Source organism: Chlamydotis macqueenii, chromosome 4, assembly GCF_036417535.1.
Source record: "Chlamydotis macqueenii isolate bChlMac1 chromosome 4, bChlMac1.mat, whole genome shotgun sequence".
NCBI lineage: Eukaryota > Metazoa > Chordata > Aves > Otidiformes > Otididae > Chlamydotis > Chlamydotis macqueenii.
Genome location: NC_141559.1, coordinates 19635735 through 19653600, shown reverse-complemented (window position 1 = coordinate 19653600; position 17866 = coordinate 19635735). Strand labels below are relative to the sequence as shown.

The following is a 17866-nucleotide window of genomic DNA, read 5'->3' as shown; positions in this document are numbered from 1 at the left end:
AAGTAACTCCCATCGCTCCCCTGCCCAGCCAATACAGCAGCCTTCCCAAAATCAGGTTTTTGAACCAGGCCCTTGAGCTCCTGCTTTTTCTTTGAAAAACCTATTTTCTGTTTGAAAACCTCCTTCCAGGGAAGGAGAAGCCCTTCTGGTTTTGCTGTTCCATTCCTGCATCTCCAGCCCTCAGGCCACATCAAGCAGCCTCCGGGGCAGAACTGCCTCCCTGCACATTGGAAGCCCGCTTAAACCTGTGTCAGACTCAACTCAGGACAACTGGCCACACTGATGAGTCTGGAGCCCAGGCCTAGTGTCAGACTGTCTGAAGTTTGACTTCTACATGCACAAGGAGAAAAACCAAACCCTATGCCCAGAACCATCTGTAGCGGTTCTGTTCTCACTGCAGGTAAGCCCAGTGTCTCCAACACAAAGTTCTCCCCCTTAGTGAACAAAAAAAAAACGCTTTTGAAATATTACACATAATATGTGGTGGAAGCACTACGCACTTACAAAGAGCAGCATTTTCTGGGTCATCTTCAGAGCACACAGACATTCCCATCTTAATTCAGCATCTTGCTTCCACCAGTCCACACCGCTGAGTCTGAAACACGACTCTGAGCACAGCACCCTGCTGTGCCATCTCCTCTGCCATCAGGACGGTCTGTTCAGCTACAAGGCAGCATCGGACAAGTCTCACTTCCAGATCACAGCACAATTTCTCCCAAATCCGGCTTTACCATCGGCTGCTTTCCAGGTTGGAAGCCTCACCATAAAAGCCAGTCAGCTGGGGTCTTCCACTGCCTGTTCCAAGTCCAGAAGACACAGGTGTTCTTTCTCACCCTACCAAGTTACACCAGTCGTCAGCAAAGAAAACAACGCAAGAAACACATGAAAAATGCAGTCTGGTGACTTGGGAACTGGCAGCTCCTGAAGATTCTTGGTGCCCGGAGAAGTCCATTTCCTTCATCTCTGCAGAACAGACAGAGGAGTGCCTGTCTCGGAGGGGCATCGCAAGGACTGGCTGTTGAATGTTTTGAACAACAGGAGTGGACAGAGCCACTGAGAGAGTCACTGGTAGCACAAACTAAACAGCTTGTGCTCTCTCATGCTGCTGCTGAGAAGGATCCACTCCTCTTCCAGCAGACAGCTATTTTTGTTTGGCTTTTAATGAGACAGCCACCCTCAGAGCCCTTTGGCAATACGATCATGATTGCACATGAAAACAAACTCATCAAAAAAGTGTAAATGAGGTCATGTTTAACCCATGAGACCACACCTGCCCCCCTCCCCCACTGCCAGAGGACAGGCTACACTTGATCTGTCTGGTACTCAGAGGCTTCTGATAAGCTTTCAGAAAAGCTCAGAAAGTTTTCCTGGTACTCAGAGCAAACTATTTCAAATCTGTAGTGCCTGAACTCCACTGCAAAGGTGCCGAAGTAGCACAAGAAGCACATCACCAGACCCCACTGGATCCTGGAAGCATGCATGTGGATGCCCTGCGCCATGAGGATGAAATCTGGAAGAGGAAAGTCAAGGAGAACTAGTGGGAGCAGTGACACCTGCCAGGATGAGAGAAAGCCAACACAGAAGACAATAAAATCTTAACAATCAAAGTCACCCAGATGACAGTCAACCCAGCTAGCCGTCATCAGGAGAGTGTGAATGTGGTGCCAGAGATGGAAGGGATGTCAGGTGTCCAACAATGCCCACAGAGTGCAGCAGCTCTCCTATACAGACCAGGGCTTCCTGATCCTAATTCAGGCTGATAAACATTTACAGAGGGAAAAACTTGGGCACAGAGAAGTCAAAGACTTGCTTGAACATCTAACTAGCCAGTGACAGAGCCAGCAAGATGGGGATCTGGCTGTGGTCCCCTACCTGCCACAAGCCTCCCAGCGGGAACTGGATAAGATCTCTGCACTGCAGGCAATGGGAACACCCTTCAACCTACACTGTGCAATCTTTCATTCTCTTTAGACCACCTGCAAAATCATCCCTTTCTGTGAAATCTGGAAGCATCAGTCTACACAGTACGGCACGTTATACTGAAAGGAAAAAGAATGCTGCCAGAGCTGGCAGCATGTACCTGCATGCTTGGACCACGTATTGCCTAGCATCAGGGTCTCACTGCTGTGCCTTGGGTTGTGTTGGAGTACTCCATAAAAGCAATTCTCAGCTTCCCTAAAGCAGAGCACATCTTCTTGAGCTGGGGACCTGCTCTAGCTCAACACACATCTCCTTTAAGCCTACTGGCTCTGCCATCTCTCGGGATTTCTTCTGTACTCTGAGAAGGCAGGATCACACATCTTCACAGCTAAAACAAACAAACAAGTGGCATCTCTGTCCTGGTTTTGGCAGGGATGGAGTTAATTTTTCCTCTCAGTAGCTGGTATGTTTTGGATTTTGTGTGTGAAGAATGTTCATAAACACCCTGATGATACCAGTTGTTGTGAATGAGACCAAGGACACCGTCCTGCTCTCCAAGTCTTGCTAATTTGCAGATGCAGGAAGCTGGGAGAAAGACAGACAGCATAATTGATCCAAACTGGCCAAAGAGAGTATTCCATGCCATAAACGTTATGCTCAGTATATAAGTGGGGGCAGGCGAGGGTGGGTATCTGCCTTCCTGGCATCCATCCTTCCTGCTTGTTTTTGCTGGCATCGTTCCCCCTACCTTGCTGGCTCTCTTTTGCTCCTTTGCTTGCTGCTCGGTTTTGTTTCCGTGATCGCTGCTCGGGACGGGCTGTATCGGTCATTGGGACTTCGGGTGGTGAGAAAACACATATTGTTCACTTTGTATATTTTTAATATCCTTATATTCTGTTATTATTGTAGTTTTCCCTTTTATTTTAGTAAATTGTCTTCATCTCAACCCACGAGTTCTCCTTCCTTCCCAGTTCTCTCCCCCATCCCCCTGGGGAGGGGGAGAGTGAGCGAGAAACTGTGTGGTGATTTGGGCTAAACCATCACAGTCATTTTGGCGCCCAACGTGGGGCAGGAAGGGTTGAGGTAAGGACAGATCTGACTAGAGTGTGTTAAAGTTGTTACAAGTGCTCATTATTTTATTTGAGTCCCTGGTCACAATGTTGTACTACGTGTTCACATGGTTGTGTTATGTCTGTCCTAAGTTGCATCACATATTTCCTTTGATGCTGTTTATCACTTCTCAGAAATGGATGAGAATTCTCATTTTGATTTACTGGGCACTACTGGCTTATGATATGGTATCATCACTGGTCATGAAATTAATCTGGTCCTTGTTTTCGGCATTGCTGGCAACTCCGTACTTTGGATGCCATTTGGTAAGAATTATTAATAATCACACATTTTTCTTTTTCTCCCCGGAGAACCAATCTATGGGGAAGTCAGAGGAGGGTACCTTCCCATACTCCTTTACCTTCCCTTTTTCTTTTGAGCGAGTCACATCAGCTCTCAAGAATTTTGAATATCCTTGGGATGTGCAAGCCAGCATACTCTTATTGCTCTGTGTCCTAAATGGGTTTCAGATGTTGTTTAGGATTAAACAATTATTTACAAAATTCACCCGGAGATCTACCTTGAGGTTGGAGGGGCAGGGGTGGCATGGTATGTGGGAGAAGACAGGCAGGTACCTAGAGAACTTCTCACCTCCAATGGTCTGGAACTTCACTCCCGAACAACTACAGAATCCAGATGAAGTGATTGAATATTTGAAAGAAAAATGCCATAGCTATTCTAAAGAGGCAAAGCTTACAGCTTTGTGCTGGGCACTGGCTAGTATCTACCAAACACTGCTTAACGTGCAGCACCCTCAGGAAGAAGGGAGAAAAAATCAACCGACCGATACCATGGCTACTCCAGCCCCAGCTATCGGCTCTGCGGCTACTCCAGCCCCAGCTACCAGCCCTGTGGCTACTCCAGCCCCAATGACAGGCACTGCAGCTACTCCAACTCTAGCTACTGGCACTGCAGCCGAATCAGAGAACCAACCTGTGTCAGTATCAGTCGCCCCTGTACAGAAGAAGAAATCTTGGAAGCGAAAGTCAGCTCATTTAGTAAGGGATGAGGGAAAACCAGGACCATCACGAACAGAGGAAGAAGAAGAGGAACTCATGAGAGAGGAACTCATAAATGAGACTGAAACCACCCGATCCTTATCCCTGAATAAGTTGCGAGACATACGAAAAGATTTTGGCCGCCGTGCAGGCGAGCACTTTCTCACCTGGTTGCTTCGATGATGGGATAATGGGGCCAGTAGCCTGGAATTAGAAGGTAAGGAAGCTAAACAGCTGCGATCCCTTTCTAGGGAAGCAGGCATTGACAAAATGATTGGAAGAGGTGCACAAGCTCTCAGCCTCTGGAGGCGACTCCTGTCAAGTATGAAGGAAAGATATCCCTTCAAGGAAGATATTACTTATCATCCAGGCAAGTGGACCACTATAGAGAGAGGTATCCAGTACCTAAGGGAATTAGCTGTGCTGGAAGCCATTTATAGTGACCTAGACAGTGAGGAGTCACCCCAAGATCCAGATGAAGTCCGGTGCACACGGCTCATGTGGCGGAAGTTTCTACGGAGTGTACCATCATCGTATGCCAATTCATTGGCAATTATGCTCTGGAAAGAGGGAGAGGGACCAACAATAGATGAATTGGCTACTCAGCTCCGGCAATATGAAGACACTCTCTCTTCTTCCCTCGTCTCAGCTGTGGCGAAACTGTCTCGGGAGGTCCAGCAGTTAAAAGAGGATAGGTCCTACTCCCCACCCATACAGAGCAGTATTTCAGCTATTAGGAGTAAATGTTTCCCTGCTCAAGAGAGACGGTACACACGGCGAGGTATCCTGTGGTTTACCTTGCGTGACCAAGGAGAGGACATGAGAAAGTGGGATGGCAAACCTACCTCAGACCTAGAGGCACGGGTACGTGAGCTGCGGGGAAAAACATTTGCAAATAGAGGTTCTCCCCGGAAAACTGCTGCTCCGGTCTCCAGTGGACAGTTCCCCAGACGGAACAGAAGGGCTGATCTTACCTATGATCCTATGGAAGGGAATTCTGATTCATATTCACAGGAAGTGAGCGATGAATATTATGAACAGGATTAGAGGGGCCCTGCCTCCAGCCAGGCGGAGGAGAGGGACAACAGAGTTTATTGGACTGTATGGATTAAATGGCCTGGCACATCAGACCCACGAGAGTATAAGGCTCTAGTAGACACTGGTGCACAGTGTACCCTAATGCCATCAAGCTATAAAGGGGCAGAACCCATTTGTATTTCTGGAGTGACAGGAGGATCCCAAGAACTGACTGTATTGGAGGCTGAAGTAAGTTTGACTGGAAATGAGTGGCAAAAGCACCCCATAGTGACTGGCCCAGATGCTCCATGCATTCTTGGTATAGATTACCTCAGGAGTGGGTATTTCAAAGACCCAAGAGGGTACCGGTGGGCTTTTGGTATAGCCACTGTGGAGACGGAGGAGAATAAACAGCTGGCCACCTTGCCCAAGCTCTCAAAGGACCCTTCTGTTGTGGGATTACTGAAGGTTGAGGAACAACAGGTACCAATTGCTACCACCACAGTGCACCGGCGGCAATACCGCACCAACCAAGACTCCACAATCCCCATCCTCAAGCTGATTCGTCGACTGGAGAGCCAGGGAGTGATCAGCAAGTCCCGCTCACCCTTTAACAGTCCCATATGGCCAGTGAGAAAATCTAACGGAGAATGGAGACTAACAGTGGACTATCGTGGCCTGAATGAGGTAACACCACCAATGAGTGCTGCCGTGCCGGACATGCTAGAACTTCAGTATGAACTGGAGTCAAAAGCAGCCAAGTGGTATGCCACCATCGATATTGCCAATGCGTTCTTCTCCATCCCTTTGGCACCAGAATGCAGGCCACAGTTTGCTTTCACTTGGAGGGGTGTCCAGTATACCTGGAATCGATTGCCCCAGGGGTGGAAACACAGCCCCACCATTTGCCATGGACTGATCCAGACTGTACTAGAAAAGGGTGGAGCTCCAGAGCACCTGCAATACATTGATGACATCATTGTATGGAGCAACACAGCAGCAGAAGTTTTTCAAAAAGGAGAGAAAATAATCCAAATCCTTCTGAAAGCCGGTTTTGCCATAAAACAAAGCAAAGTCAAGGGGCCTGCACAAGAGATCCAGTTTTTAGGAGTAAAATGGCAAGATGGACGTCGTCACATTCCAATGGATGTGGTCAACAAAATAACAGCTATGGCTCCACCGACTAACAAAAAGGAAACACAGGCTTTCTTGGGCGTTGTGGGTTTCTGGAGAATGCATATTCCAAATTACAGTATGATTGTAAGCCCTCTCTATGAAGTGACTCGAAAGAGGAATGATTTTAAATGGGGCCCTGAACAACAACAAGCCTTTGAACAAATTAAACAGGAGATTGTTCATGCAGTAGCCCTTGGGCCAGTCCGGACAGGGCAAGATGTTAAAAACATCCTCTACACCGCAGCCGGGGAGAATGGCCCTACCTGGAGTCTTTGGCAGAGAACACCAGGGGAGACTCGAGGTCGACCCCTAGGCTTTTGGAGCCGGGGATATAGAGGATCTGAGGCCTGCTATACTCCAACTGAAAAAGAGATACTGGCAGCATATGAAGGAGTTCGAGCTGCTTCAGAAGTGATTGGTACTGAAGCACAGCTCCTCCTGGCACCCCGACTGCCAGTGCTGGGCTGGATGTTCAAAGGGAAGGTCCCCTCTACACATCATGCAACTGATGCCACATGGAGTACATGGGTCGCACTGATCACACAGCGAGCCCGAATAGGAAACCCCAATCGCCCAGGAATCTTAGAAGTGATCACAGATTGGCCAGAAGGCAAAGATTTTGGAATGCCACCGGAGGAAGAGGTGACACGTGCTGAGGAAGCCCCACCATATAATAATTTACCAGAAGATGAGAAGAGATACGCCCTGTTCACTGATGGGTCCTGTCATATTGTAGGAAAACATCGGAAGTAGAAAGCTGCTGTGTGGAGTCCTACACGACGAGTTGCAGAAGCTACTGATGGCCAAGGTGAATCGAGTCAGTTTGCAGAGGTGAAGGCCATCCAGTTGGCTTTGGACATCGCTGAACGGGAAAAATGGCCAAAACTCTATCTCTACACTGACTCATGGATGGTGGCAAATGCTCTGTGGGGGTGGTTAAAGCAATGGAAGCAGAGCAACTGGCAGCGCAGAGGCAAGCCCATCTGGGCTGCCGCACTGTGGCAAGATATTGCTGCCCGGTTAGAGAATCTCGTTGTAAAAGCACGTCACGTAGATGCCCACGTACCCAAGAGTCAAGCCACAGAAGAACACCAAAATAACCAAAGGGTGGATCAGGCTGCTAAGATTAAAGTTTCCCAAGTGGACCTAGACTGGCAACACAGAAGTGAACTATTTTTAGCTCGGTGGGCTCATGACACCTCAGGCCATCAAGGAAGAGATGCAACATACAAATGGGCTCGTGATCGAGGGGTGGACTTGACCATGGATACCATTGCACAGGTTATCCATGAATGTGAAACATGTGCTGCAATTAAGCAGGCCAAGCGGTTAAAGCCTCTTTGGTATGGGGAACGATGGCTGAAGTATAAGTATGGAGAGGCCTGGCAAATTGATTACATCACACTCCCACAAACCCGTCAAGGTAAGCGCCATGTGCTTACAATGGTGGAAGCCACCACTGGGTGGCTAGAGACCTATCCTGTACCCCATGCCACTGCCCGGAACACCATCTTGGGCCTTGAGAAGCAAGTTCTCTGGCGACATGGTACTCCAGAAAGAATTGAATCAGACAACGGGACTCATTTCCGAAACAATCTCATAGATACCTGGGCCAAAGAGCATGGCATTGAGTGGGTATATCACATCCCCTATCACGCACCAGCCTCTGGAAAGATTGAACGGTACAATGGACTGCTGAAAACTACACTGAAAGCAATGGGTGGTGGGACCTTCAAAAATTGGGATAAACATTTAGCAAAAGCTACCTGGTTAGTTAACACTCGGGGATCCACCAATCGAGCTGGCCCTGCCCAGTCAGAACTGTTACATATTGTAGAGGGTGATAAAGTCCCTGTAGTGCATCTAAGGAATATGTTAGGAAAGACGGTCTGGGTTATTCCTCCCCTGGGCAAAGGCAAACCCACCTGTGGGATTGCTTTTGCTCAAGGACCTGGATGTACTTGGTGGGTGATGCGGGAGGATGGGGAAGTCCGATGTGTACCTCAAGGAGATCTGATTTTAGGTGAGAACAGCCAATAATTTGAACTGTATATAATCATTTCCATAGTTCTTATATGTCATATCAAAGGTATTGCAGCAAGGAACACCCTGATCAGTGAAGAATGAGCTTCAATAAAACCAAGAGAGATGCAACGATGATGGAACAGGAACTGGCGCCCAACAATTTCCTCAAGATCAACATCTTCAACTTGCAGACCATGGACATGATACACCAGCCACGCCAGATGTACCAACTGCGAGTTCCAGATGCAGCATGCAACAGTCCCATACTACATACCATCTCTCTTGTCCTCAAAGACTGTATGACATATGGAACCCAAAGTCATGGACTAAATGAACTCAACAGACTTTGGAGGGATAGCCCATAGATTGAAGGAGTTACATCTGTGTGTGTGTGTGTGTGTATATATATATATATATGTATACGCATGACGTAGATGGTATGGAATAAGGGGTGGATACTGTCCTGGTTTTGGCAGGGATGGAGTTAATTTTTCCTCTCAGTAGCTGGTATGTTTTGGATTTTGTGTGTGAAGAATGTTCATAAACACCCTGATGATACCAGTTGTTGTGAATGAGACCAAGGACACCGTCCTGCTCTCCAAGTCTTGCTAATTTGCAGATGCAGGAAGCTGGGAGAAAGACAGACAGCATAATTGATCCAAACTGGCCAAAGAGAGTATTCCATGCCATAAACGTTATGCTCAGTATATAAGTGGGGGCAGGCGAGGGTGGGTATCTGCCTTCCTGGCATCCATCCTTCCTGCTTGTTTTTGCTGGCATCGTTCCCCCTACCTTGCTGGCTCTCTTTTGCTCCTTTGCTTGCTGCTCGGTTTTGTTTCCGTGATCGCTGCTCGGGACGGGCTGTATCGGTCATTGGGACTTCGGGTGGTGAGAAAACACATATTGTTCACTTTGTATATTTTTAATATCCTTATATTCTGTTATTATTGTAGTTTTCCCTTTTATTTTAGTAAATTGTCTTCATCTCAACCCACGAGTTCTCCTTCCTTCCCAGTTCTCTCCCCCATCCCCCTGGGGAGGGGGAGAGTGAGCGAGAAACTGTGTGGTGATTTGGGCTAAACCATCACAGTCTCCCATGCTTTAACTGCATAAAGCAGGTAATCAAAGACTTTTCATCTTGGGTTTAGTGTAAGCACGAAAGCTTAATTTCAGCAAACAGCATTCTGTGTCTGGCTTTAAGGATCTTCTACTTTCCCTGTAGTGCAAGGGTTATGCACAAGCTGTGTGGGGTGGGAAGACAGCCCCCAGGCCTTTGCAAAGCCAGTGTGGGGTAGGAGGGGAGTGGGACTCCTGCCTCAGCCTACTCACCTCCACAGAGGGCCCAAGGCCTTCAGTGCCAAGCAGCCAGCCAGCTGGGGAAGGCTGGGAGCACCTAGTGTGTCAGTACAAAAGCAGCTACACCCTCCCTGGTTTCCCTGCTGCTCCTGCTCCCAGCCTGGCAGAAACCTCCGAAGACAGCAGCACAACAGGAGCCTGGCCCAGCTCCTCAACATGGAGACCTACCCCAGACACATCCTGGGGGAGCTATGGGAAAGGAGAGGAGGGGAGCACCACAAGAATCAGGCAAACTCCTACATTATGTACACCAAAGCATGATGCTCAGCTACAATTTTTTCCAAGGAACCTTAAGAGGCAACAGACAGTTGTGAAGTTACATCTTCACACTAATCTGCTGTTCCTCTAGACACTTGCTGAAATGTTCAAAACCAGCCAAGTGACTAAGGAATTGTTTTATGAACAGGCTATTCCCTGAAGAGGGAGATTAGCTTATTCCTCACCATTTATTCCTGCCCTCTTGCTTATCCCAGCACTGATGTTGATGCAACTATGCCGTGAATGGATCCACCCTAAACAAAGACCCAGAGCACATGAGTGCTGGTGCAAACAGAAGGGCTGGAGTGGGGCTGACAGGCACAAGGTGGAGAGGAAGCCACATGAACATCCAGTCTGCGTGACCGCAGACCTCACAGCCCAAATCCCATTTGTCAAGTCTTATCTGAAGTCCACGTGACCCAGCAGCTCTTGACTATGATAACTGTCTTAAAAGGCAAAGCTGGATATAGCACCCTGGAGCATTTCAACAAGAACAAAATCTTCTCATATTCAGAAATATGATTTCTTCCCTTGTTCTCCTGAGAATTTTTATCTCAATATCTTACATAATCTTAAATGCTACTGTGCAGATAGGCAGTGATGCCATTAAATTGCACAGATAGTACTCAATATTGTAGCCACTTTGGATATCACTAAGAAGTTTTAGAAACTTTGCATTTATGAAGGAAATGAGCCCATCTGTGAAGCAGTGCATCCTGGTAAAACACAAGTAGCAAAATGAGCCAAGCATAAGATCATGCCATGAAGACAAGCTGAGTAGCATTCCTGAACGCTTTGAGATCCTAGGACGTGAGAAGAGCCAACGTTCCCTGCTGCAGAGTGTCAGGCACCTACGATACCTGTCTTCCCAAGGAGTGGGACAAAAGGATACAGAGCACCACACAGAGGGTGATGCTGGCCGACAGGGTGACTCGTGGAATCCCAACTTTCCGTCCCTCATTCTTCAGGTTGATCTTGAGAGTGAGGGCAGACTGGATCCAGCATGCCAAGGTCCCAAAGCCAAAGGTCAGCGACGTGCCCACATTGTGGATCTCCTCATCATTGGAAAGCTAGGAACAAACAAAATGGTGATTGGACACAACAGGAATTATCTGCTAGCTACCCGGATTGCTGCTGGGGTGGGATAGATGAGAGTGGGAATCCCTGGGATGTGAGACAGAGATGCTGTATAATGTCTTCTGGCAGAAGTGTAAGGTAGCACATAACCAAGATGAGTCGACAGCTGTCATAATCAAGCAGATCTGCCCAAAGCCCAAGCACAGTGGGAAATGCAGTCGCTTGGGGACTGCCTCCACAGCTGCCTGACAAGAATCACCAACACAGAGCTCAGAAATAAATCCTGGCTTGATGTAATGGCCAGGGCAGGCAAGGACAACCCACTAGAGTCTTGTACAGCTCCTAGCCATGGAAGCAAACTGTGGAACCTTCAGTGCCAGCTGCATGGAGCAGTGCCACCTGGGGCAGAGTGTAGCCAGAGCCCTGACACCTCCACTGAGCCAAAACATAGACACATGCTCATGGTTTGGCAAGTGTCTTCCACCAAAAATCCTGACTGCCTGTTCTCTCTGCTGCCCGTTCTTGACTATTGGAGTAATATGAACCCAGCCTCTCTGGAGTGCAAGTGCTTCTCTGCTCTTTGGGCTCCCATGTCTCACAGGGCTCAGCGACTGTGCAATACTGCAAGGTAAAAGGATAGCCAGGTTCAATGAGCAAAAAATCTGCAAAGAGATCCCTTGAGGCTGGAAATCCATATAGAAAGCCCAACATGGACAAGACTTAAGCCTGACAATTCCCTTTTCCTTCTGCCTTTGAGGCTTTTCTAGAAAAGAAACCAACAGTCTGTAATTCCTGCATGCAGCCTTGATTCCTGTTTGGTGATTTAACAAATTCTCATCAAACAAGACGCAATCTACAAGATAACAGTCTAGTTACTGGGCCTCCACTGATCTCTCCCCTCTCCTGCCTACCTTGAGATTTTTTTCAAGAATAGGTCCAAATCATAGTACAGGCAAAAAATGGGATTGAGCTGCCTTTCCCAAGGTACCCTGCACTGCAAGGGACTCACAGCCATAATGTCCCTCTAACACACATGAACTGTAGTTTTCCAGAAATATTATTTAATGCCACATTCAGCTTAGCAGTCAGGCAGGGAAAAGCATGGACTCAGGTCTCATTACTACATGCTTTCATGGTTTGGCAAAAGATCTAAGCAAGGATACAGGTGACTAACAAGGTAAGGTTAATTAGTTCAGAATTTATAACCAGGAATGATTCAAAGTATCCACTTTTAAATAACAATCATTTGCTCTGAGGAGGGAAAAAAGGAAGGAGAGGTTAAAACTGCTTCCTAATGCCTGCCCTGTACTAGAAATACTTTTCTCACACCTAGACAAGGCTGTTACAAAAGCCTCATAGTTCCTGGTTGGCAAGCTCTGATGAAAAAACAAGACTTCAATTTTTTGGCTTGTGCTGAGGAGTTAGGAAGACCAGTTCCAAAACAGTCAAATTATCTCACACCTCATTCAGAAAAAAAAAAAAAAAAAAAAAAAAAAAGACTGTAAAGGACACAAAGTTCCTGCAATTGCTCCACAACCCAAACAAGTACTCACCCTTCACAAAACCAGTACCTTTTCTGTATTGATAGGAAAGACAGGTCTCTGCCTGCAAAGCCAGGAAAGCAGCCAGCTTACACTGACCTTTCTCAGTTCCTTTCATTATTGGGGGCCATTACTTGCCCCTCAGTGAGAGGCAGAGCATCACAGACAGCAAAGGGATGAGGAAATTCAAGTGCCACTGACTCTAATGCCTTTATTTTCACTGCAGACCTAACAGACACACTCGTGATCCCAGTGGACACCCAACCCTACAGAGCAACGTTGTTGCACTGACAGCTTGCTTGCTTGTTTGTTTGTTTGTATAATGTTGCAGAACAGATGGAGAATTGGAGGGACCTCATCCACGCACCCGTCCCATGAGGAGAAGCCCTAGCACTCCTCTGCTGTGTTCCTCTTGTGGCCAGCCTGAGCACAAGCAGGAGGTGGATATAAACAACATGTATTTTAAATTAAGGACACTGAACTGTCTGCTAAATCTGTATGGGCAGCTGCATATCTGTTCGCACAGATGTGTGTGTAAACTTCCAGCTCAATCCTTTTACAGGACCATCTGTGCCAACCATAAGGACTCAAGAGATTCAATAGGTTCCTTGCTCTGCCTCTCAGCAGGTCAAGTGTAAACACATAGGTGCAAATCCTGCTGGGAATACATGAAAAAGTATTGCGGCCCTTCATCTCAGCATGCCACTGGAGACACATAAGCAGCAGATAGAGTGGCAGAGCAGGTACAAGATGGGCTGGGGCACCCTCAGATATGTTATCTCCTGAGCTCACATAACAGGGAGTTCAAAGACCTAAGCCGATCTGCTATAAAAGCAGGAACCTCACAGCATGAACACAGCAGTCCAGGCCAGGAGTGTAGTACCTGAAAGTTGCCGAGTAAGGTCATCCCAAATGAGGCCAAGCATAACGCCACCAGGCCGCTGACGTTCAGCCAAGGGTTTAGCACCTTTGGCTTTAGCTGAATGAAGCGCAGGACAGCCACAACAAGTGCTGAGAAGGAAACAGAATGCAAGGTGCATTATTAATTTAGTCTATGGTCCCCTCCTGCTTAGTCACGGATGAGACCAAGCACAGGAAGCATTTCTCTTGTAATCCAGGTACGCCGAGCTCCCATGCTTCCTTTTCTCATGATGCTTTGTCTAGAGGCTGGGTTGCAAATTTTCTGGGGGAAAAAAGAGCACCTTCTTATTTTCCTGTGAAGCTCCCAGCACAAAGTCTATATCACATACAGACCATGCATCCACACTGTGGCAGCTGGGCTTGCACCAAGTTTCAGTCCACTCATAAGCACTGAGCTCACTTGGAGGAGCGAAAATATTGCACTAATATTCCACAAAGACTGGAAGAGCAGTCCTTCCAAGCTTACAATTAGCCCAAGTGCTACGATATGATATATGATACATGAGATATGTATATATCATATATATGTATATATGTATATACATCATATGTGTGTGTATATATATATGTATATACATATGATGTATATATGGCATATACCCAGGAGATATTGACATTGTATATTCTTGCTTCCTCTAGGGAATGCTGCATGGAACAACACAGAAAGCCAGGCAATCAGTTGGCCTTCATATGGGATTCAAACCAGACCACTAAAAAGCAATTTAGTTGAACACGGAAACTTGCTGGTTGCTGCCAAACACCTTTTCATGCTTATGCTCAAACTGCCAGCCTGCAGGTTATATTATTGTAAATTTTCTGTGTTAGCAAATTGGATCTATATTTTCCACAAAACTCCTGGTATAATACCAAAAACATGGTTTAGAAAAACAAGGGCACTGTAAGTGAAAAATACCCACTTTTAGCTAAACTGCAAAAGATGTTTGAATTTACTCTCTCACAATTTGCTCTAGTGAATCAATCCACTCCAAATGATTGAAAACAAGACCACTTTGTTCCTCCCAAAAAAAAAAGACAATTTTTGGTTTTCCCCCCCAGGTAATTGTTTGGGACAGTCAACTTTTTGATTTCTATTTCTACAGGACAGAATCCTGAAATTATGTGATGTTTTCCTAAAATACTGATGGGAATGACAAAAGGGAATTAGAAGGTCACCTCCCAGCATGCAAAACAATGTCATTTTCAATATTCAGTAATGCTTATGTTTCTAGCAGGTTTCTGCAGTTTTCCTCTTCTCTAGCAAGAGCTTTGACACAACTAAGGTTGTACAGGTACAAGCTAAAAGAGGGACAAGCTAAAAGCAGCTCTCAGAAGTACCCAATATAGCAGAGGAAAGCTTGGCTTTATCCACAAAGCACAGGTAGAATAGAATAGAATATTTCACTTAGAAGGGACCTACAACAATCATCTAGTCCAACTGCCTGACCAGTTTAGGGCTGACCAAGTTGAAGTATGTTACTAGGGGCATTGTCCAAATGCCTCTTAAACATTGACAGGCACGGGGCATCAACCACCTGTCTAGGAAGCCTGTTCCAGTGTTTGACCACCCTTTCAGTAAAGAAATTTTTCCTAATGTCCAGTCTGAACCTGATACCAGAGAGAAGAGATCTGCACCCCCTTCTCCACTTCCCCTCCTCAGGAAGCTGTAAGAGAACCCTTCAGCCTCCTTTTCTCCAAAGCAGACATCCCAAAGGCCTTAGCTGCTCCTTACTGGGCATATCTTCCAGCTCTGTTACCAGCTTTGTCGCCCTCCTCTGGACACATTCAAGGACCTTCACATCCCTCTTAAATCATGCTACTCAAGGTGACACCACACCGACATGGAATACAGCAGGATAATCACCTCTTTTGACCAGCTGGCTATGCTGCGTTTGATGCACCCCAGGATGTGGTTTGTTCTGTTGGCTGCCAGGGCACACTGCTGACTCCTAATGAGCCTGCTGTCGACCAGCATCCCCAGATCCCTTTCTGCAGGGCTGCTCTCCAGCCACTCCTCTCCCAATTCATACTTGTGCCCCATGTTACTCCATTCCACGTGCAGAATCTGGCACTTAGACTTGTTAAATTTCATCCCATTAATCATTGCCCAATGCTCCAGTCTATCTAGATCCCCCTGCAAGCCATCCTGTCCCTCAAGAGAGTCAACAGTACCTCCCAGTATAGTATCATCAGCAGACTTGCTAATGGCACATTCAACTCATGCATCCAGATCATTGACAAAAATATTGAACAGTCCGGCCCTAGGACTGAGAGCCAGGGAACACCACCAGCCAGATGTAACCCCATTCACTACAACCCTTTGAACCCTGCCATTCAGCCACTTTTTCACTCAGTCCACAGCATACCTGCTCATCTGACAGTTGGACAACTTGCCCAGAAAGATGCTGTGAGGGACAGTATCAAAAGCCTTACTAAAATCCAGAAAAACTACATCCAGCATTTTCCCTTCATCCACTAAGTGGGTGACCTTATCATAGAAGGATATCAAATTAGTTAAACAGGACTGTCCCTTTGTGAACCCATGTTGACTGTGCCTGATGATTGCATTGTTATTTAAATGCCTTTCAATAGTACCCAGTATGATCTTCCCCATAATTTTTCCAGGAACTGAGGTCAGACTAACAGATCTTCTTGTAGATTGGAATAACGTTGGCTAGCTTCCAGTCAGCAGAGACCTCCCCAGACTCCCAAGACCTTTGACAGATGATTGAGTGGGGTCTTGCTATTACATCCCCTAGCTCCTTCTGTACTCTGGGATGAATCCCATCAGGCCCCAGGGACTTGTGAACATTCAGCTGATACAGCTGGTCCCCTACAATTTCAGTCTCCACAAATGGAAAGTCACTGTTCCCACATTTGTGGTCCTTCAAACTCAGGGGACTGAGCAGCCCAAGGTCTGTCAGTATTACTAAAGACCAAGGCAAAAAAAGCATTGAATGCCTCTGCTTTATCTTATTCTCTATTAGTCAGGTGACAGTCTTCAACAAGTAGCAGTCCAATGTTCTCTTTAGATCTCCTTTTGCTATTAACATACTTTAAAAGCCTTTCTTGTTGTCTGACACAACACTGTCCAGCTTCAACTAACTGAGCTTTGGCCAATCAGGTCTTCTTCTGGAATATACAAACCACAGCTCTGTAATCTTGCTGCAAAGCCCAACCTTGCTTCCAGACATCGTACAACTTCTTTTTCCTCTTGAGCTCCACAAGCTTCCCTGTTCAGCCAAGCTGGTCTTCTGCCCCACTTGCTTGACTTACGACGCAGTGGGATTGCCTGCTCCTGTACTTTAAAAAGGTGATTCTTAAAAACTGAGCAGCACTTGTGGACTCCTAAACCCTCAAAAGCAGATTCCCAGTAAGCTCCCCGAATAGCTTAAAGTTTGCTTTCTTGAAATCCAGGGTAGCAACTCTGCTGTCCTTTGCACCAAAATTTTAAATTCGAACACAAAAATTTTAAACTCAAACATTTAACGATCACTATGGCCAAGACAGCCACCTACCATCACATCTCCTACAACACATTTGCAGTCTGGAGGTTTCCTGGTTATATTTCTTCTTGCGATGGGAAGAAGCAGCAATGAAAGCATATAGCGCAGCTTAGCTTCAAAAAGCTGCATATCTTTTTTTTTCCTGCCCTTCTTCACAACAGCTGCTCCCCTCACGCTTAAGCAACTGCTCTCCTCACGTCCACTAAGATCACATGGTGAGTGAACATCAAGCCAATCCCTGCCCTTTCATAAAGCCCTCGGACTTGCTGGGACTTGGTGTAGGTCCACAAAGGTTGAACAGAGTGGTCTGCAGAAATGGGGCCTTACCTCGAAGCAGCTGAAAAGGCAGGCGTGTATTCACCACTGTCAAACAGTCGTAAGAAGTACCATGCTATGCGCATGTTGTTTTAAGATGTTTAGGGATCAGAAGTTTAAATCATATCATCATAACCACTCTGCACTGGGTGTCAGGCATATAAATAAAATGTGTGCAAGACCCTGCCTTAGCACAAACTGCAGCCAGAATTATTTCTACTAATTGAGACCCTGGCTCAATAGGTACCTCAAGATTTGAACTTGAAACAAAGCCATACACAGAAACAAAGTGTAAGGATGCCTAAACTGCCTAACTTCCACCCTGAATTGATACTTGAAAATAAGGAAGTTCATGATTAAACATATTTTACCAGGTTTTACATCCCAAGCCTCATTTTAATTATGTCAGATTAAGATTGTTAAAGTATCTTACTCATGCATGTACAGATCTGGATTAATTTCAAAGATCAACTCAACTGAATTTCCCAGGTTTCTGAAAAAAAAACATTGTGCTTTTCACAGAGAGTGTGGAACCCACACTTTCAGAAAATAGCTCAGAGCAAAATCAAAAGCACAATAAATCACTTCATTTAGGAAAAGATAAATGCAAGTACTATTAGAGAAGAGCAAATCAAGGTTAAAATAATGA

The 17866-nt window shown here is 46.3% G+C and overlaps 1 protein-coding gene across 13 annotated transcripts in view; it reads right to left on the bottom strand.

The window, feature by feature from the left end:
* Positions 1 to 17866, bottom strand: part of TMEM150C (transmembrane protein 150C) — a 35111-nt gene that overhangs the window by 3814 nt on the left and 13431 nt on the right. For 12 of the 13 annotated variants that reach the window (XM_086746213.1, XM_086746201.1, XM_086746209.1 and 9 more), the window contains 3 exons: positions 13362 to 13489; positions 10753 to 10930; positions 1228 to 1510 (listed from right to left, as the gene is read on the bottom strand). In XM_086746213.1, coding sequence (XP_086602339.1) covers positions 1302 to 1510; positions 10753 to 10930; positions 13362 to 13489 — 515 coding nt within the window. In that variant the 3' untranslated portion in view covers positions 1228 to 1301. Of the gene's footprint in view, positions 1 to 1227; positions 1511 to 10720; positions 10931 to 13361; positions 13490 to 17866 lie in introns of those variants that run through there. The other variant, XM_086746202.1, reaches the window with a different exon arrangement.